The sequence below is a fragment of the Manis javanica genome, chromosome 15 (genome assembly GCF_040802235.1).
Source record: "Manis javanica isolate MJ-LG chromosome 15, MJ_LKY, whole genome shotgun sequence".
Classification (NCBI taxonomy): Eukaryota; Metazoa; Chordata; class Mammalia; order Pholidota; family Manidae; genus Manis; species Manis javanica.
This window is the reverse complement of record NC_133170.1, coordinates 9,474,196-9,495,259: the sequence shown is the minus strand read 5'-3', so window position 1 is coordinate 9,495,259 and position 21,064 is coordinate 9,474,196. Positions and strand designations below refer to the sequence as shown.

Genomic DNA, 21,064 nt, shown 5'->3' with positions numbered 1-21,064 from the left:
GATGAAGTGTTTGGCACTGTTGTGAATGGCTGGAAGGAATATAAACTGGGGTAACTGACGGGAGTAGCCAGTTGGCAGCAGATTATCAAAAATCTTTAAACTGTATGATCTTTAACCCAGCAGTTCTACTATTTCTAGGTATTTTGCTTATGCAGATAATGAGGTGTGTGTAAAATTAGGTACAGTATGTTTAGCATATTGTTTTTAGTAATAAAAAATTGAAAACCCATCTATGTTTAACAATAGACTAGCTAAATAAATTGTAATATTAACATATGCAAATTTTATAAAATGAAGTTACAGAAGAATATTTAATAACTTGGGAAATTGTCTCAGTATATTAAGTGAAAAAAAAGCCTAAAGTAGCAATTACTATATCAACACAATTTTTTAAAAATTATAATAGAGAAGGAAGTGCCTTCAGCTGTTTAGAGTAGTTATCTGAATAGTGCAATTACATATGATTTCTGATTTCACCCATGTTTCCCACAATAAACAGTTAACTTCAGTAAACAGAAAAAAAGTTTGAAATGATGCAAAGAGAATACTTCAGATGTAATTTGCATGTGGTAATTTCTGTTTCCACTTTCCAGATTTTGTATTGATTCTGAAAACAGAATTGGAAATAGTGGAGTAGAAGAAATAAAAGGTCATCCTTTCTTTGAAGGTGTAGACTGGGGGCACATCAGGTGTGTTCTTAGACTTTGAATAGAAGAGGTCTGAGTAAAAATGAATTTTTTTTTACTAGATTTAGTGATTAATTTCTGTCATTCTATCAAATCAAATACAAAAACTAACACTGTTATTAAATCTGTGTTTCTGGATTATGTAAGTGAGACTGTAGTGTCTATAGCTAAATGATGTATTTTAGCTAATGCCCACTTTAAGGGAAAAACCACATATTGTGCACCTGTTTGTAGACTTTTAAATATTCAGAGTTACATGATGAAGGCTGTATTCCACTTTATGAAACAGCATGAAAACGTTTTGGTACAGAGAAATAAAAACTCTAAATAAAAATATTTTAATAAGAAATTATATTCAACTCTGTATCCACTTAACTATTTTAAAATCCACAATAAATTTCCCTGGCTCTTCTACTATCTATAGGGCAGCATGCAGAATTTGCAAGTCAAATTATTTTGGGGAAAATTAAGAGTTCCAGAAAATTTACTATGGTTACTCAATACCTTTTTATAGGGAAAGGCCAGCAGCAATCCCTATAGAAATCAAAAGCATTGATGATACTTCAAATTTTGATGACTTTCCTGAATCTGATATTTTACAACCAGGTGAGAAAATTTACACCACAACTAACCCTATTTCAAGTCTACGAAGATGATGACATTTTCACTAATGAAATGCATTTGCTCTTGTTCAATTTCTCTCTTTCTAGTGCCAAACACCACCGAACCGGACTACAAATCCAAAGACTGGGTTTTTCTCAATTACACTTATAAGAGGTTTGAAGGATTGACTCAGCGTGGCTCGATCCCCACCTACATGAAAGCTGGAAAGCTGTGAAGGAAGATCACACTCGCCCAGAAGCAGGAGAACTCAGGTAGCTGCATCACCAGCTTGCTTGGCCGTAGGTGACGACACGCGGAATACTTCCGAGGATGGGGGTGCTTATGACCACCAGAGGGAATTCTCGGAAGGGTTTCTCAGACTACAACATGAATTGGTTGGCAGTGCCAGCTGGCCTTTTTTTTTGATATTGTATTATTTTTGTTAACTTTATTATACGAAGGTACTGGAATTAAAGGAACACATATCCCTTTCTAAGTGCACTGCCTACATGCGTATCAAGGTCCATTCTGCCTGTGTGTGCTGTGGCTTTGTGCTGGAACACCTCTAACCAATTCAGGAGAAACACATATCATACAATGCAACATAGGCTCACCTGTAGGTACCGCTGCATATCGCTGTTCCACCGCAAACCTTATGGGTCTAGATCATCAATAAAAGCCATCTTCCATAGTTGGCGTTAGAATCCTTGCCCTATTGGTTTGGACATCTGTAGAATATATGTGAAGACAATTTCTGTAATGGTTTGAAGAAATTTAAAAAAGGAAATACACTGGTTATTTAAAAAAAAAATAGAATTTATCATGATGTTATTACACAAACTTCACACTAGGAGTGACAGGTTTATAATAAGGAAGAGCTTAGCACCTTCCCTCAAGCACTCCACTGATATATTTACTTTGCATTCAGAAGTACTGATGCCCTTTATGTATGTAGTCTGTATACTCCTAGGGAAATGTACTGTATTATATAAAATGTAAGGTTTCTTTTCTTGTGACAAGAGGACTTCTTTTTTAACAAAAGGACATGGCATTATTTTAATTTGATTTCGCTGAGTTGAATTGAAGAAATGACCATGAAGGCTGCTTGTAGAATTAGTGTATTTTTATTAAACTATTTTTTTAAATGTCAAATTTCTGATCATGTAAATGGACTTACAGAGAACAAAGCTATTTACTTTGGTTTCCTAGGAAGTTGTTACATATCGTGACAGGTTAACATTTATTTCTTTTGGTGAAAATTTTTTCTTTGATAATACTTGTATCATTGTGCCATTATTTTCTTATACTCCAAATGTACCAAAGAACCTGAACAGAGTGGATGTTCACAACCGTGTAGAATTTCCCTTTCCTGCAGGAATGCTGTATTCAGAGATGGCAGATCTGACATGATAGAGGTCATCTTATTCAAGGGCAATATTGTTCATGTTGCGCTACATCACTGTGGTTAATGTAAGTGGAATTAAGGAAGTAAATGCAGGCCAGGATGTTTGTAATTAAGAGGATAGAGGAGATGATGTCAGCATCAAATTCATTGGGTATTTCCCTAAGAATTAAATAATCTTTTCTAGCTGAACATTTTAATTCTAAAACAACTCTGAGGTTTTGGTTTCCTAAGACTGGCTGAGGAATAATACTTTATCAAAGAATGGCCTACTGTGTGTCTTAACTGTTGACTGAACTTTTTAAAGATAGAATTATAACCATTACAAATGATCGGTGATGAAAATCTAATGTGATGATTTATTTGTAAGGATTTTCTTCTTAATGGGGAAGAATTGCATAGGATCATTATGCAAATCTACAAAAGCTTTTTTATAAATGCTGCTAGGTAGCTCCACAATGTTTCAGTAAGACCATCCTGGGTCCCCTTCCCCACCTTTCTTTCCTTCCTTCCTTCCTCTCTCTCATTCATTCATTGCTTCTTTCTTTCTTGTATTTATTTGATACTTAATTATGTGGTCACCCAGTAGCGCATCTCCACTTTTCTTAATTGGCCCATGTGGCTTAGTACCTAGGAGAGAGAACTATTAAAATTCTGGGGTTATTTCAATTCTAGTAGTTCTGGCTTTTCTAATTATAACTGCCTCTAATTTTTAAAAAATCTGTGACTTCTCAGTTTTATGAGGTTTTCTCATCCCACCTCACCTCCCTACTCCTTTTTATTTTTTTAAAAAAGGACTGTTTTGCTAGTGTGATAGTGAATGGGTAAGACATGAGGAAACTCCAACATTCTTTAATTCTAATATTGTAACCATTCTTGTACAGTAAAATATTAATTCAGTTTGACAGAGACAGAGAGATTGACATAAAGGAGCTGAATTACCTAAGTTGACTTTTTAACTGAGTAAGAATAGAGCATTTTAGTTTCTGCTCACTCATTCTCATTAACAGGAAGAATAGTTATGACTTCTTGGCAGTGGACTGGCAGGCAGTTCTGGAAAGTTTACTTTGTTTAGAGTCTCATTTTTCCCTGAAGTTGATAGAGTGAATCACAACCTTTGGGGTTTCCTCCTCATCAAAAGCATTTCTTAAGTGCCTATCTAAAAGCAATTAAAGACTGTGTCTGCCCTTTGAAGCTAAGAATTTGATTCATGATGCACATTAGCTAGATAAATTGTGAAGTACCCTTGAGATTGAATTTTCTCTATTATACACTGCCTGTATTTCAGGTGAACCACTTAATTTAAATGACAAAACCGTATCTGATCAACTGGGCATAATGACATTTTCTTTAAATTAGACTCTATTTTGAATTAAAAGTTTTATTATAAACTGCGTGTTTTTGGTTTTTCTAAGCACATAAAAAGCTTGTATAATTCAAATTTATTGATTTCCTGATTTAATGTAGACCTTGACTTTTTATTAAAAAACCTTTGTATTAAACCAAGTTGTGTTATTTTTCTTCTATGCTTTTCTTATTAACATAGCTTTAACTCTTCAAATTTATTGGAACATAGTGCTATCTGAAAATAAGGAACTTCTCATAACAACCTTTTCTGAATGGAATGTGTAACATTTAATCAGCTATTAGTTGAATGGAAAATAACAAATGTGGAAAATTCAAAACTCTTTGGTCCCTAAGGCCTAAGACTGGGTTTCATTTACTTACATATTAGTGTACTTTCTTTGTTGTTTGAATACCTATATAACTTTCTGTAAATATGTAAATTTTAAAATATTTTTAAGTACATTTATTTTTGGTGTTTTAGTGTAGAAATCTTTAGAAAATCATTATCTTCTGGTAGGAGAAACAGCTATCCATCTTTTAATCTCAAATAAATAAATGAATCAAGATTTCTATCAGTAGAAAGATCCTTGTCTACTAAACACTTTCTCTCTTTGAATTGCTAAGAGTCAGAACATTGAAAATTACTGTTTTACTGCAACCATAAATTTCTTCTTGCCTTTATTTAAATTTTATTTTCTGTTTAGAAGTGCACTTATTTCTGAAAAATTTTAATGAGAAACACTAAGAAAAAGTATAAATACAGGATACTTGAGACTACTAGAGACATTTTAGATTTTTCTGAAAAAATGTGAGGGGATATTGCTGCTTTAAAAGGAATGAAGTAATAAAAATAATCTTAATTATTTTTTTAAAAGCAATATAAATTATTCAGTCATGTAGAAAAACAATCATTAGGCTATTGAGTTCTGGGTTCAGTTACTGAGTTTCAAAATGTTTTGGTGGCATGAGGCCTTTTTCATTGATGGTAAGAAATGAATAAAAACTATGTTTATATTTCTGGTGGTGAGGTTTTTGGTTTTTATTTTTGGCTTTTTTGAGATAGGTATTATCCAAACCCCAAGAAAGACTATTTTGTAAATATATCCAATTTTTACACTTAAAACTCACATCAAGAACAAAATAAATATGTGAAGTTTCAGTTGTATCATGTTTAAACAACTGATATACAGGTTTATATACAGCTATCCACTATGCCAAAACCAGTTAGCAAGCAGAATTAAAATTAAAGATGCCTCAAAAATTGAAAATGCTTCAAAATAACATGGAAACCAGTGATGCAAGTGGTCCAGGTACCCAGGTACATCCTGTCCCGTGGAAGATGCTGGGTCGGATACTCTCTGCTGAGCTCAGGGAGCCGGTCCGAATCCTGCTCTTCCTGGTGGTGCCCCCAGCCGTTGCCTGGCTCCCGTCATTTCAGTAATGCCATTGTTAATGTTAAGACATGAGTGAAAACACTGTCAAAATTTGGACATTGGAGCAAAGTTGGAGACTATAAATTCATCTTAAAGCATCTTCTGATAAAAAGAACCTACATTTGCATATGAAACGCTTTGGCTTACATTATTCATTTTAGTTTTTACTACTCTGTGGAATAAGCATAATCATCATAATTTTACAGATGATGAATATGAGGCTGAGCGGGTTTTACCCAAACACGCGTAATGAAGCGCATCTGAACCCGTCTAGTGCTCCTACTACGCCAACCACAGAACGTGCTTGTAGACCTCAGAAAGACACGCAGGGGCTAGTGACTGAGCTGTCATTTGGGTACTTTTGACTGCTAAGTGTTACAAGATGCAGGTAAAAGTGGCTTCAACTGTAAGGAACATGAATATCTCTTGTAACAAGATAAGGAGCTTCCAGGGTAGTCAGTTTAGTATCAAAAAAGATCAAGAACAAAAAAGTTCTTTCCATTTTTTACTTCATCATCAGATGTTGCCTTTGTCCTTGGTCTTTTCTCAAATCCTTACACAATATACAAGTCCTGAAAAAGAGAAACTACTTCTTGTGACCCTTTTTTAAAAGCAAGGAAAGTCTTTTCCAGAAGATTCTAAGCAAAGGAACCCCCACGTGCTACTGGCCATGATTATGTCATTGTCCAATCCCACAACAGTACCTGGCCTGGTGATTGACTTAAAACCGGTCAGGATTCACATTCCTGCTGCTAAGGTAGGACTCATCTAAAGCGCACAGTCCCCTGATACCAGAACCATTGGGAGTTCTTTTAACAAGCTCTGGGATTACCAAAGGGGTGCCACACAGGTTTATAGCAATGGATCTTACCTGAGGCCACTGCACCTGGATTTTGTCGCTTGTTCTGCCATTTCCTGTGTATAAATTAAGGCTGGTCCATTAACGTCTTTTCTGACCCATCTCAAACAGGAGTACTGGTTCCACTTTCTAGCCCATGGCTCAGCTGCTGGGGCCCCAGGGTTCTCGTCCTTTGGAGAGCCAGGTGTAAGGGTGGGTCTCGGAACCACGTGCAAACAGAATGTATGCATGGCCCAGGGACCAGGGCTTGGTCTTTCCAGTACTTTTGTCATCCCTCCCGGCTCCTGTCCATCTCTTCTCTCCCAAAGCTGTTATGTCAGTAAGAGGGACGCTCATCAACTTACTTTTCCCCAACATCCAGCTGGGGGGTGAGGTGGCCTAATTACTGCGGCTCGACTGCTCTGCTCTGAATCACTTGGCTGTTCACAGTAAAACATTCCTTATCGAAACCTTCAACTTGGGGTGGCTTTTAAGTCTCTTCCAAAGGGAGGAAACAGTAACAGGAAAGGGGCACTGCCCCTTGCCTTTCTTGTCCTTTTGGGTGAGATAATTATGAGCAGAACGTGAACAACCCTCCTGCCCAATTCTATGTGCACCGTACGGGGAGGACTGACAAAGACCTGGGACACCACAGGCTTCAGGAGTGTCCAAAACCTGCAGAAGTAAAAAGTCAGCATTTGACACTTACACACACACACATGCACATAATCTCTAAGGGAAAAATAACTTCAGGTAATAACTCCATATATAAAGACATGTCTGCATGACTATTCTGTCATGCTTGTCCTAAGTTTTGTTCCCCCTGTTTTTCTCGGAATTTTAGGTTATTGCTATGTCTGTCCTGTGGCTAATAGAAATACGCACGACTTACCTCTCCAACAACCTAGGCTTAAGAAGATGGTTTTGACAAGTTGAAGCAGTATTTCCTAAACCGGAGTCCTCGGAGCAACTGTTTGAAAATCACCTAAGGTGCTTATTTAAAGTATGGATTTAGTGTTTCTGACCCCAGACCTATTAAATCAGAAGCTCGGGGTGGGGGGTGGTGCAGCTGAAATTCTGCACATTCTCAAGCCCATCTGACTTTGGCAACCACTGAGTTAAGAGAAAAAGGACACTGGTTGGACTTTCCCAAAACAAATGTCCCTGCCTCAGCCATTGCCGTGAGCATGTCTACGTGAAGCAAGCATGCACAGTGGGTGAAGTACAGAAGTCTGCGCTGACCTGATGCCTGGCACATTGTAGGTGCTTTATAAATAATCGTGAACGAATGTACTTAACAACTGCATTTTGTGAGCAGCCCTCCTTTCCATCTAAGGCTGATCTCAAAATGTTTTAGTTCTTAATAAAAATATAAATCAATATCAAAAGATACGGGGGGAGGATGGTAGCCTTTGTTAAAAGTCGTTATTTTCCAGGGAAATAATGTAAGAGGGTTTGCATTACACAATGAAGTTCCCTCAGTACCCGTTTAAAAGATCTTTCTCCAATTTCCACTCTGGCGGCTGCGACCACCTCCTCTCCTAAGTATACCCTCCCTGCAATGACCTTCTCTGCTTCTGTCCCTTCATAGGCTAAGCCCGAGCCAATCTCCCCTACACCGGAAGCCCACTACAGGTTCATCTCGCCCTCGGGAACACATTTAGCTTCCCTGTGTCTCCCAACTGCATTCTCATTCACGCATTTGTTCAGCACATCCAAGACCCGTCCCCAGTACTGACCTCCACAGAATGCTGGGGGCAGGTTGGGGGCTGGAGAAGAAAGGGTAGTTTTAAATATTAATAATTTATTAATTTTCCCCAGCCCTTAGGAGCTCATGAATGGAGAGCTATTATTTTTATTTTTAAGCATCACTAGAAATAGTATCTTCAAGTTACCTACACTTTGAAGCAAGTGGACTTTTTTTTGTCTTGGACCAACTAAAATATCTAACTGGACTTAAAGGAACCCCCAAACTAAATTACACTGTTACAATCCTAGCAGGAGATGGGTAAGTACAGGAATTTATAGTTTGTGTGGCAGTGGTTCTGAGTTCCCGTAACTGCTCCTGCCCGCGTACTTGGCAGTGAAGCAAGATTCATGAACAAACGAAGTTCACCGTTGGATTAGCGATGACTCCTAAAGGGCAAAGCTGTTCCTGGGCTTTTGGCAAGAAAACCACATTGACCAGAAGGCGTTATCCAATGCATTATGGAAGTTACGTTTAAAATCACTTTTCTCACATTTTACCCAACGAGAAACTATGAGAAAACCAGTGGCTGGAAATGAGAGATTACCTTCCTATCCATCTGTCAAGATACTGTGTGGCTCTCGATCGCTATTCCTGTGAAGTATAATGCAACTACTCTTAAAAAAAGTCTTAGAAAGTAAAGCCGCAGAGCATAATGACAAGGTAGCAAGTTGGGTCTAAACTTGAATAAGGGGAACACACGTTCGGCTATGAGGGTGCCTTGCCCACTGGGATCCTGTGGGCCTGGTCTCCTCGTGCATTTACACTTCCTGCTCCGTAATTTAGCTTCTGGATTCCTTCTCCTTTGCTTTTCAGGCTTTTGGTGCAAGTGACTCATGGTTTCTAAGAAAGGAGGACGGCAGTGACTCACTGACAAGCTGACCGGACACCACGGCGTGAACTCCTGAGAAGATCTGACTTTTATATTCTGGCCCAAATACCCCTTATCTCTGAACCTCTGTTTACCTACCAATAAAACATGAATTACAGGTGTTCGACCAGATCACAAAGGTTGTTGTGAGGCTTCCATGAGATGATAAAGAGAAAAATGCTTTCTAAGCATGACGATGGATATACACAGTCTGAACTGTACATTTTAACCCGGGTCCTGGCCATTCTGCTTCACCATTAAGGTGGCAGGTAACGCATGCCCGGGTCCAAGAGTATCTGACCCGGTCCCCATCTTGGTTAACCATCTCGGAACAGTTTACACTTGCCTGGAAGGCCAGGTTTTGAATATGTTCAGGGAGACCTAGGCCAGATTTTACGACTCTCTGCTCTGCTCTCTGTGGAATCTTCATGAGCTGCCAGCCAGTTGGTGTTGGTAGATTCGGACAGTTCCAAGGGAAAGCCAGGATTGAGGTGATTCAAGAATGGTTTGCGTAAGGGATGTCTTGGTGCGTGGTCCCCGGGGCAAAGCAGTTCTTAGCGCCTCCCTCCTCTTCCAGCAGCGCCCCCACCTAACGCTGCAGCAGAGGTCTGGGGTCATGCCCACTTCTGCCTGGGAGCGCGCTTCCAACCTCCTTGCCCAGGTGCGGCCCTATGTAGCCCTCGGGACATATAAGCAGCTAGTGAAGACTCCGTAAGGAAGAGTCCTGGTAGGAAAATTAACAGGCCGGTTGATGCAAAGGTTTGGAGTTTCTCTGCTGTTCCTTGCCTCCACTACCTCTACTGGGCAAACTGTGCCCAAAGAACGGGTCTGGGACCAGTGGTCAGGGAGCAGAAGACGGAGAGCTGTCAAATGATCCCCAGAGGATCTTGACTGTGGATTTACGCAACCGTTGCCAGGGCCAAAACAGCGTCCTGGAAGACCGCACCCCGCCCCGCACCTCCCCGCCGTTACCCCCAGTGTCCTCAGCGAGGCCCTTCCCTGGGCGGGCGGGAGAAGGCGCCGGGAAAGTGCCCCCTCCAGCTGCCCCCACCCGGCCACGCTCTCCATCCATGCTTCACCTTTACCCCCAGAGAGACGCCCCCCACACCCCCGGCCTTCGCACCCGGACTGCGGATCTCACCGTGACCGCGGAAACAGGGGGAAGGAAAGGCTCGCCCGCCCCCCGCGCTCTCCGCCGCCGGCCGGGGGTGGGCGGGGCGGGACCCGTGGGCCGCTGTGGCCCCGCCCCTCCCGGTGTCCGGCCTCGCCCGCAGCCCCGCGGCGCCCGCCCCGGCGGGCAGACGGGCCCCAGGCCGCATGCTCAGTGACCCGGGCGGCGAGCCGGCGCGGGCTGCCCGCCGGAGCTGCAGCAGCCCAGCCTCCCCATGCTGCCCGCCGGGGGGCTGCCGGGCCGGCGGGTGGGCTCCCGCGACGGCGGCGGAGAGGAGACAGCGACCAGAGGTGAGGCGGCCGGGCGGGCGCGCGGCGGCGCAGGTGGGCGCGCTCTGCGCGGGGCTCCCCCGGCGCCCGCAGCCCCCCGGCTGGCTCGGGCCGCAGGTGCGGCACCCCGCGTGCTCCGAGGGAGCGGGAGGCGGGGTCCCGGGACCGCCGCAGCCTGTCGCTCGGCGCCGGGCCGACGACCACCCGCCCTGGACGGCGAGCGGCCCCGCCGCCAGCCCGCTGCCCCTGGCCGTCCGCGGGCACCGCCGCGTGGCCGCGGGAGCCCGTCTTCCGCCTGCAGGGGCTGTCCGCGGCCTCTGGAGCAGCGCGGGCGCTGGGAGCCCGTCCGTGCTCCCTGCGTCCCCCTCGTGGAGGCGCGTCCTCCGGGGCCCGCGGGCGGCCCCGTGCGCCGCCGCCGCTCGCGCCCCGCGCCCTTGCCGCCAGGCAGCCTTGCTCCGTGTTCCGCGGATGGCTGTGAACCGAGTCGGACGCGCTGCTGTGTCTTTCCCTCCCTGGAGTATTTATTGCCTGGCTGCCTTCTGGGGCCTCCTCACGGGGCTGCCCGCAACGCGGGGATGGTTATAGAGTCGCTGTCATTTAGGACGGGAGGCAGGAAAACACCCGGACGTAATCGAAGAGAAGTTCAGGGAAGCCGCTGATTACATCTCCCCTTTGCTGTTGGATTGTGGTGATGAGTTTAGATTTTTTGAAATACGGCAACGAGTAGAGGTGCTTTTAGAAATCTAAGGCAGCTGTGGGAATTTGACTGCTGGGGAGCGTGCCAAAAACCTGTCATTTGAACATTTGAAGTTTTTCTGGGAAGTGGAGACGTGAGGCGGCTCCGGTTTGGAAGGAGAAGGCAGTATGCGTGGTGCTAAGCTCACAGCTTCTCCGCGCTCAGCCGTGACCGAGCTCTGCGCCTCACTGTGTCACTCGGGTAGGGTATTTATGCTTAGTCTCAGTTTCTTCACTTACCTTTTTGTTCGTTATTGCAGCCCTGTGACGTAACCGTAGTCGGCATCACCATCTCTTGATAAATGAGGAGCCCAGAGAGGGTAAGCGCCTTACCTAGAGCCACACAGCGAGGTGGGCTGTTGGACGACAGTGCCTCTCCCTCACTGCCTGGCTGCCCCGTGGTCGGCGGAGGCGGTGCTCTCGGCGTGTCGTGTGTGGGCCAGTGTGAGCGCAGCAGGGGCTTGAACGCGAGCGGGGATCCTGCCGGTACCTTACCAAGTACGCACAGTTGGGAAGCTCCTCCCTTAGAGTCATCAGCGATCAGCGCAGGTTGTCAGGGTCACCCCCCGTTCCCCCGGGAACAAGCAGGTGCCTCTGGCAGCCATGGGCTGTCCGCTGCCACAAGCAACAGCCCTTCATGGACTCAGATGCCACCGTTCCTGCCCAGGCATGAAACCTAACTAAGGCTGTCTGTCAGTTATCCAGAGTGGCATCTAGATGCGACCGAAGCCCCACGGCTGCCACTTTCTGACAGCAGTTACCCTTCCCCTTCCCCCCAAGAGAATCCTCTACGGGCCGGTAACCCTTGTGGGAAGTGTTTTTTTTCACTCCCTAGTACTGACCAGCAGACCTCTTTTTTACACAGTTTAAGGTAAGTCAGTCTGCAATCCTGTGCTTTTGATTAGAAACTCCCTGTCTTTTCTCATTAGGAAAACGTGAAAATGTCCCCTGAAAGTGGCTCAGTGTGCTCTCATATCTCCAGCTGCACAAAGTTCATGGTGTCAGCAGTCTGTGTTTAAAAAATTATCTAAGAAGGGCTGCGTCCATGAGTCCCCAAATAGTGGTATAACTTCAGCCTTTCAAAGACATACCCGAGGCTTGTGAATAGCACAAAACTTTTCTTGGTATATATATATTTTTTTCTGAATTTAAAATGGAAATAGTAGAAGCCTTGAAATTTTTTTGTTTTCAAAAACTTTCAAGGAAATATAAATGTGTTAACTATGTTTTTTATTTTCTGGGTTTTGATGCTTTGACATCTGGGACCTTACTGGTGCTGGGGGGGCCACCCCCTCCCAGATCAGCCCCTTACTAGAGAGGGTGGCTGGCATTTATTTGAGCCTCTTGCCATGTCCAGACATTCCTTACTGTCACTTAATGACCTTCGTTTAGGTTTTCTGTTTGTTTCACCTTCTTCTATCCTCAGTCATTCACCCCTTCAGGAAGCTGCCCCTTGTGTTCTTAGAGATTCTCCTCTCTTGCCCACCGCCCGATGCCATCATGGCTGACTGGTCCTTCTCCTCTTTTCCAACATACCCCGTCCTCCCGTCACTGCAGTAGCCCCTTGGGTGCCTCATAGGTGGACCCTTGAATCAGCTGGAGATTCTGTACCTCTGAGTCCCCAAGTCTGTCTCCCTGCTGATCATGGTCTCATATTTTTATGACTCCCACTTACACAAACACCCCAGCCACGTCCCTGTTCTTTCAGCTCCTTCCCGGTATCTCTCGCTTTCCTACCAGCCTGTACTCTGTGAAGCGCTGCTGTAAGCACCACTTACTCATTTGTCCTCTTGACCTTATGCATACGTCCCTGGCAAGGGCATGGCCCCGAGCAAGTAAAACCATCTCTTTTCTCTGCTTTGGTTCTCCAGCTGTATTTGATCATGGAAAAAAATCACATGCCAGCAAAGCTCTTCGTCCTTGGACTCCAGGAGTTTACAGTTTCCCCCTGACCATTTAGAACTCACCAGAAATTAACAAAGAGTCTTAAAATAAAAATCAGCAGAGATAATAAGCCCACGCACATTTTAGTTTGTGAAGTCTGACATAGGTATTCTTGGCCCCAGGGTTTTCCGCTAGGGTTGCTTTCTCGCCGTATCTGAGCCTTCCTCCCCTAAAATGACTTCATCTTAAGAACCATCCTCAGGACTTCCCTGTTAGACATCCTGCTACTTTTGAAGTCAAGGCCAAGTGTGTAAAATTTCCTCCTTACAGTTACGTAGAAGAGGTCAGTCCTTCTGTAATGTTTCAGTATCGTATCTGTGGTGTGTGGTAGCCCATCCACACCCAGTTGGGACCCTGATGCCGTGTGAAACGGTTTTTGGTTTTACCTGTCAGTGCTTGGCACAAAGCCTGATTTTCCCAGGGTTCACTTCGAGTACAGTCTTCATTACTGAATTAACAGGTAATGGTAAGAAGCCAGCCGTTCATGCTGGGCAAAGGTGGAATGCATTAGGATGAACGTTGTAGCTGTTGCCAGGAAGACTAATTCCTGGTAGGGAGAACAATGCTGCCCATTTTCCAAATTTGTCTCCATCCTTGAGAAGGTGATGTTAAATGGCGGGACTTTAAAATATTGTTGGATTGATTACCGTCCCCAGGGAGATGCATGTAGAACGCAGCGAGATTTAGTGCTAATCTCATTCTCAACAGAACTACAAACCTCCTTGGTAAAAGACACACAGTGTCTTTGTTCAGTCTAAATTCTGGATTATTTTACTGCGGGTTAAACAACACATACTACATTTGCCATTGAGAAGTGACCCAATTTGGTGAGGAAAGATAATATCAAAATACTAAAAGCAAACCCCTCCAAAATGAATTACATAAAAGCAGAGCTAAATTTCAATTCGTAATGCACAGTCTCATCTTCTAGATAAGTATATGTGGAGGCTGAAAGTACATTGGAAGGTCAGAAATAAACCTTTAGTCTTTAAATTAGGAGTTACCTCTTAACAAATAAAAACCCACTGTATCAAGGTTGAATTGTTTCCAAAGAACAGACCATTTCATCCAGAATGAATCAGTCCCACTAATCCGTATTTTCCTTTTGGTAACAGAAGCTCTCTGTTTTGAACACACTTCTACTGACATAGCCAAACTTGAAGGGCACAACTAATGATGGGGCAGTACACCCCCACCCACTAAGGAACATAAAAACAAAGACCCTTAGGGCTTCAGGTTTTGTTCTTGTGAAAAGAAGAATATTATTCTGCCAGCCTAAAGATGGTCCACTTACTGTTTTAAAGGTTAATAAGGAAGTCAGACTGAAATGGGGAAATCATGAGTGAGAGGAGAAAAAAATAATCTTTTTTTCTAATTGAACATATGTGAGGGAAAGAGTGTATTTTCTTGTGTGTGTGTGTCAGAGAGGTGGGAGGGGTGGAAGGGGTCTGGTACTGTATACACCAGGGTGTTCTGGGGTTCAGCGTTGGTGAATTTTTCCTATTGAGTTGCTATTTCACCTAAGAGAGTCCCCACATTTTTCTGGGGAGACAGATGTCCCGCCATTCAAAGCCCATCAGAATGAAGTCCAGGCACTGAAACTGTAACCACTCTCAAGTGGGACCCGGTGGGCCTGGATCATCCCTTGGGAGTTCCCGACTCCCACACATCAGAAACTGGATTCCCAAGCCAACAACCAGTGATAAAATTGTTCTCCCCCTTTCTTTATTGTGACGTCTGTTATACAGACAATTAAAAAAATTGTATGTGTAGCTTAAAGAATCAAAACAACACGTCTGTGAGCTCACACCCAAGTTAAGAAGTGGAACATAAATTACTTTAAGGCCCTGTGTCCCTCACCGACTGCATCCTCCTTTCTTCCCCAAAGAGATTTCTGACCTTTGTGTTACCTGTCCCCTTGTTTTCCTGTATGGGTTGGCTACTATGTAAGTATCACTGAAAACATTTAGAATTAAAGTATCTCTTTAAGTAATGCTTTCACTGTCCCCACACATTTTGATGTATAATAGTTTTATTATTATTTAGTCCCATAATTTTATAATTTTACATTTGAATTCTTCCTTGTCCCAAAGAGTTATTCGTGTATATCTTAATTTCCAAGATATAGGGATTTTCTGGTTATTTTTTCGTTAACGTGTCTAGCATATATACACTTTAGTTAGAAAATGTTTTACATATGATATCAATCTTTTGAAAATGTTAGGACTTACTTGCTTTTTTGGTCCAGTATATTGTCAGTTTTTGAAAATGCTCCATGAATGCCCCAAAACAATGCTGGAATTTGAAGCTCTTGGGTACAGTGGTCTGTATACGTCTCGTCTATCAAGCTTGTCCACTGTATGGATCAAAAATTGTCTGTATCATTATTTTTGAATGCTCAATATATCAATTATTGCTAGAGATGTGTTAAAAATCTCCCACTGTTATGGTAGATTTATTGCTTTTTCATAAGTATTTCTTATATATTTTCAATTTGTGTTATAAAGTACAAATGACTCTAAACTTGCTTATGCATTTTAGTATGAGAAATATAATTATTCAGGGAGACCCAACTGGTCTATAGGTTATTTTCAGTGATTCTGATTTTTATATTTTATAAAACATTTAATAGACCACTTTAGGTAAAAAGGATTTTACTATCATTTTTAGCGCCTCAGTGTTAAAAATATTCTTGTCCCTTGTTCTTGTTAACTCATTTCTGGGATACTATCCAAAAGAAATAACCAGAAAATGAAAAGAAATAACCAGTAGATTAAAAACTTTATGTACCACAATACATATTTTGTTGATGAAGAAATGTGTGTACCATGATTCTAACAACAGAAGAGGGTCAACTAGCTATGACACATCTACGCGATGATGTATTATGCAGCCATCAGAATCATTTATGCAGAATTTGTAATTCTACTATAAAGTTATTTTCACAATGATACATAAAGTAGAATATACAGTGACTTCAATGATACAACTATAGAAAAAAATTCTAAATCGTAACATCAGTTGGTGATACTTGATTTTGCACCTTCCTTTCTACTATTTTCTACAATATTCATGTATTTTTTCGATTTCTAACTAATTAATCTTTTATTCTGTGTTATAATTTAGTTGGTATTTTTCAAACATCAAGATAGAAGAACCATTTAAAATGCGTGGTATGGATATGTATAAAAGTAAGTTAACGCTGACAATAAGATGCCCTCTTGTGCCTTCTCTCTCTTGTAGGTAAAGTGCTGAGAGAAGAGAACCAGTGCGTTTCCGGTCATGTGAGCCTTTGGGCAAAACCAACCGCTATTGGATCTTTCAGCCCACGTGTGACGGAGTTTCCAAGAAAGTGGAAAGGAAGTAATTCAGACCCATCTCAGGAGGTGAATTTGTTCCTGTAACCCCATGATATCTTTGACTCTAGGGAAAAGAGAAAGATTACTTTAAAAATCATTATTTTCAATTACATAATAACATTTGGATAGGGGCAATTATTTATCCACCCAACTGTCACTTCTGTCATTAAATTTTCCATCTGACTCTGAAGGTTATTAGGTATCCAGGAGGGTCAAGTAGAGTCTGAAAGACATAGTAACTAACATAAAGCTAATTCGCTTAGTAATTATGATCATGGCAAGATGCTTACCTCCCTAATGGAAATACCTAACCATGAGGAGGACATTTTCCTGCATGTCTGGCTTCAAATAATAATTACCACTTTGCTTCTCCCCTTACTCATCATTTATATAATAACCGATTGTTTCTGTGGTAGTGTCTCCATCCACCCTGCTTCCTGTCTGTCTGCAACTAGACAGGTTAGGGTACTTTAGCATGTGAAGATGCTCATGCTGTTCATTCCTGGCAGGTCTGGGTAGACGTAACCCAAGGCCTCCTTCCTTCCCGGTCAGGAATCATGACAGAAAAAGTGGTGGAAAAGCTTTCCTAGAATTCCTTTACCTTTCTTTTTTCAACAAGCATAGAAATATCAGCAGCCAGTGGCAGCAGGTAAGTCCTGGGTTCTCACTGGACATGATTCCTACTTGCAGAGGGTATGTAGGGGTGGAGAAAAAGAGTATGGACACCACAGATTTGCTCATTTCTGTCCGAGAGATCCTCCATTCTGACCCAGCCCTCCTTTCATCCCACCGTTTTCCATTCTCTCTAAGGAAATAATGGACGTCAAAGCACTTTATGTGTTTTAAAAGTACTGGTTGTGTAACATCCTTCCCAGAGACTCAGGGCATGTAAGTCAGTCAGTAGATAAGCAGTTGATTCCATTGATGGAGCTTCAGAGTGCTGGGTATTTTTAAACAAAGGATGTTCTAAAATGTTTATCCTTTCTATAGCACTGTTGGTTTTGAATGGAGAGCTGGTTTTTGAAAGGCATCATTGGTGAAGATTCCCTGGAATATAGTCATTAAACATATTTGCTGCAATAAACATAGGCATGCATGTACCTTTTCAAATTTGTATTTTTGTTTTCTTTGGGTAGATTTCCAGAAGTGGAGTTGCTGTGTCATATGATATTTCTATTTTTTAAGTTTTTGAGGAACCTCCATACTGTTTTCCATAGTGGCTGCACCAGTTTACATTCCACCAACAGTGTACAGGGTTCCCTTTTCTCCACATCCTCACCGAAACTTGTTATTTCTTGTCTTGCTGGTATTAGTTATTCTGAGTGGTGTGAGGTGATATCTCACTGTGGATTGGATTTGCATTTTGCTGATGATTAGTGATGTTGAGCATCTTTTCATGTGTCTGTTGGCCATTTGTGTGTGTTCTTTGGAAAAATGTCTGTTCAGGTCCTCTATGCATTTTTCCAAATGCAAAAAATCAGCTGATTTTTTTCTTTTTTGGTGTTTACTTGTATGAGTTTTTTAAGTAAATATTTTGGATATCAGTCCCTTATCAGATATATCATTTGTGAATGTATTTTCCCATTCAGTAGGTTGCCCTTCTTGTTTTATTGATGGTTTCCTTCATTGTGAAGAAGATTCAAGTTTGTTCCCCTTACCTGGGGAGATATAACTAGAAAAAAAAATTGCTAAGGCCAATGACCCAGAGTTTCTGCCTATGTTTTCTTTTAGGAGTTTTATGGCTTCAGGTCTTACATTTAGGTCTTCAGTCCATTTTGTGTTCATTGTACGAAATTGGTCTGGTTTTATTCTTTTGCATGTAGCTGTCCACTTTTCCCAAAACCATTTATTAAAGAGCTTGTGATTTACCAAGAGATTGTATATTCTAGCTTCCTCTGTGGCAGACAATTGACCATATAAATATGAGTTTATTTCTGGGCCCTGTGTTCTCTTCCATTGATCTATGTTTCTATTTTTGTGCCAGTACAATACTGTAGCTTTTAGTATAGTTTGAAATCAGGGACTGTGATATCCTCATATTTGTTCTTCTTTCTCAAAATTGCTTTGGCTGTTTGGGGTCATTTGTGGTTCCATACAAATTTTAGGATTATTTGCTCTAGTTCTGTTAAAAATGTCATTGGTATTTTGGTAGGGATTGCATTGATTTATAGATTGCTTTGTCTACTATGGACATTTTTTTATTAATTATTCAAATCCTGAGCATGGTATGTCTTTCCACTTATTTGTATCATTTTCAATTTCTTTCATTGATATCTTATAGTTTTTAGAGTACAGGTCTTTCACCTCCTTCATTAAATTTATTCCTAGGTATTTTATTCTTTTTGGTGCAATTGTAAATGGAATGTTTTCTTAATTTCTTTCTGCTAGTCAGAAATGCAACAGATTTGTGTATATTGATTTTGTATCTGCACCTGTATAGAATTAATCTATTCTAATAGTTTTTGGGTCAGTCTTTATATATTATGTGTCACATCACTATTTGTGACCATTTTACTTCTTCCTTACCAATTTGGATAGGATTTGTTTACCCATTTGTTCTTCTTGTCTGACTGCTGTGCTAGGACTTTCAAGGCTATTTTGAATGAGTGGTAAGATAAGAGTGGGCATCCTTGTTTATTAAGTCCTAATCTTAGAGAAAAACTAGCAGCTTTTCACCATTGAGTATGATGTTAGGTGTGGGCTCTTCCTATATGGCCTCTGTTATGTTGGGGTTTGTTCCCTGTGTACTCACTTTATTGAAAGTCTTGATCATGATGATTCTTGTCAAGTGATTTTTCTGCATTTAGTGAGATGATCATAACATTTTATCCCTCTTTTTGTTAATGTGGTATATTACATCGGTTAATTTGCAAATGTTTAACCATCCTGTGTCTCTGCAATAATTCCCATCTGATCAGGGTGATGATCATTTTAATATATTTTTGAATTTATTATTTTGTGGAGGATATTTACATCCATGTCCATCAGGAATATTGGTCTGTAATTTTCTTCTTTGTAGTGCCTTTGGTATCGGGGTCATGCTGGTCTCATAGAATTAATTTGGAAGCATTTTTCCCTCTTACTTTTTTGTGGAATAGTTTGAGAAGGATAGGCAGCTCTTCTAGAATTCACCTGTGACGCCATCTGATCCTAGACTTTCACTGGGAGTTTTTTGGTTGCCAGTTTAATTTTGTTACTGATAATCAGTCTGTTCAGATTTTCTATTCCTGATTCAGTCTTGGAAGACTTTATCCACTTCTTCTATGTTTTCCAATATTTTTTTGGTGTATAATTGATTGTAGAATTCTCTATTCTGATAATTTCTGTGCTGTTGCCTGTAACTTGTCTTTCATTTCTGATGAGTCTCCTTTTTCCTTGATTAGTCTAGCTAAACATTAAGTCAATTTTCTTTATCTTTTCAAAAACCAGCTGTTAGTTTCAATGACTTTTCTATTGTTTTCTTAGTCTCCATTTCATTTATTTCTGCTCTTATCTTTATTACGTGCCTCCTTCTACTTTTTCTAATTCCATTAGTTATAAGGTTAGATTGTGTATTTGAGATTGTTCTTGTTTGTTGAGGGAGGTCTGTATTCCTATGAACTCCCTTAGAACTGCTTTAGCAGCACCCAAAGATATTTTGAACCATTATGTTTGTTTTCATTTGTCTCCATGTATTTATTTCCTCTTTGATTTGTTCATTAACCTATTAGTTGTTGAGTGGCATGTTGTTTAGTCTTCATATGTGTTTTTTCAAGGTTTTTTTCTTATGATTAATTTCTAGCTTTATTGTGTTGTGATCAGGAAAGATGCTAGATAGAATTTCAGTCTTTTTTAAATTTACTGAGACATATACCTAACCTGTGACCTATCCTGGAGAACATTCCATGTGCCCTTGAAAAGAATGTGTTTTCTGCTGGTTTTGGATAATGTTCTACTTGTTAAGTCCATATGGTTGAATGTGTTTTTCTTTTTTTTTTAATGTTTTTTTATTAAGGTATCATTGATATACACTCTTATGAAGGTTTCACAAGAAAAACAATGTGGTTATTACATTCACTCTTATTATTGAGTCCCCCCCACTTACCCCATTGCAGTCACTGCCCATCAGTGTAGTAAGATGCCACAGAGTCCCTGTTTGTCTTCTCTGAGCTACACTGTGAATGTGTTTTTCAAAGCCACTATTTCCATATTGATTTTCTGTCTGGATAATCTATCCATTAATATAAGTGGGATGTTAAAGCCCTCTACTATTATTGTATTACCACTGATTTCTCCCCTTACGTCTGTTAATATTTGCTTTATACATTTAGGAGCCCCTGTGTTGGGTGCATAGGTATTTACAATTGTTATATCCTCTTGTTAGATTGATCCCTTTATCATTAAGTAGTACCCTTCTTAGTCTCTGTTACATTTATGTTTTGAAGTCTGTTTTGTCTAAGTATTGCTATGGTAGCTTTTTTTTTTTTTCTTCCATGTCAGGGGACTTTTTTCATCCCTTCAGTCTGTGTGTGTCTTTAGGTCTGAAGTTAGTCTTTTGTAGGCAGCATACAGATGGGTCTTATTTCTTTAATCCCTGAGCCACCCCATGTCTTTGATTAGAGCATTTCTCCATTGACATTTAAAGCAACTATTGATAGGTATGTACTTATTGCCATTTCA

General features: G+C 41.2%; 2 protein-coding genes across 5 annotated transcripts in view; both read left to right on the top strand.

Annotated features, from left to right (window-relative positions):
* Positions 1 to 4,193, top strand: part of STK38L (serine/threonine kinase 38 like) — a 69,524-nt gene extending 65,331 nt beyond the window's left edge. For all 4 annotated transcript variants that reach the window (XM_037020345.2, XM_037020346.2, XM_037020342.2 and 1 more), the window contains 3 exons: positions 594 to 689; positions 1,201 to 1,292; positions 1,397 to 4,193. In XM_037020345.2, coding sequence (XP_036876240.1) covers positions 594 to 689; positions 1,201 to 1,292; positions 1,397 to 1,524 — 316 coding nt within the window. In that variant the 3' untranslated portion in view covers positions 1,525 to 4,193. The remainder of the gene's footprint in view (positions 1 to 593; positions 690 to 1,200; positions 1,293 to 1,396) is intronic.
* A 974-nt stretch (positions 4,194 to 5,167) lies between these two features.
* Positions 5,168 to 21,064, top strand: part of SMCO2 (single-pass membrane protein with coiled-coil domains 2) — a 76,586-nt gene continuing 60,689 nt past the window's right edge. Inside the window, exons 1-3 of the mRNA XM_073223542.1 lie at positions 5,168 to 9,418; positions 11,363 to 11,422; positions 16,290 to 16,432. The gene's annotated coding sequence lies outside the window, so the exon portion shown is untranslated. The remainder of the gene's footprint in view (positions 9,419 to 11,362; positions 11,423 to 16,289; positions 16,433 to 21,064) is intronic.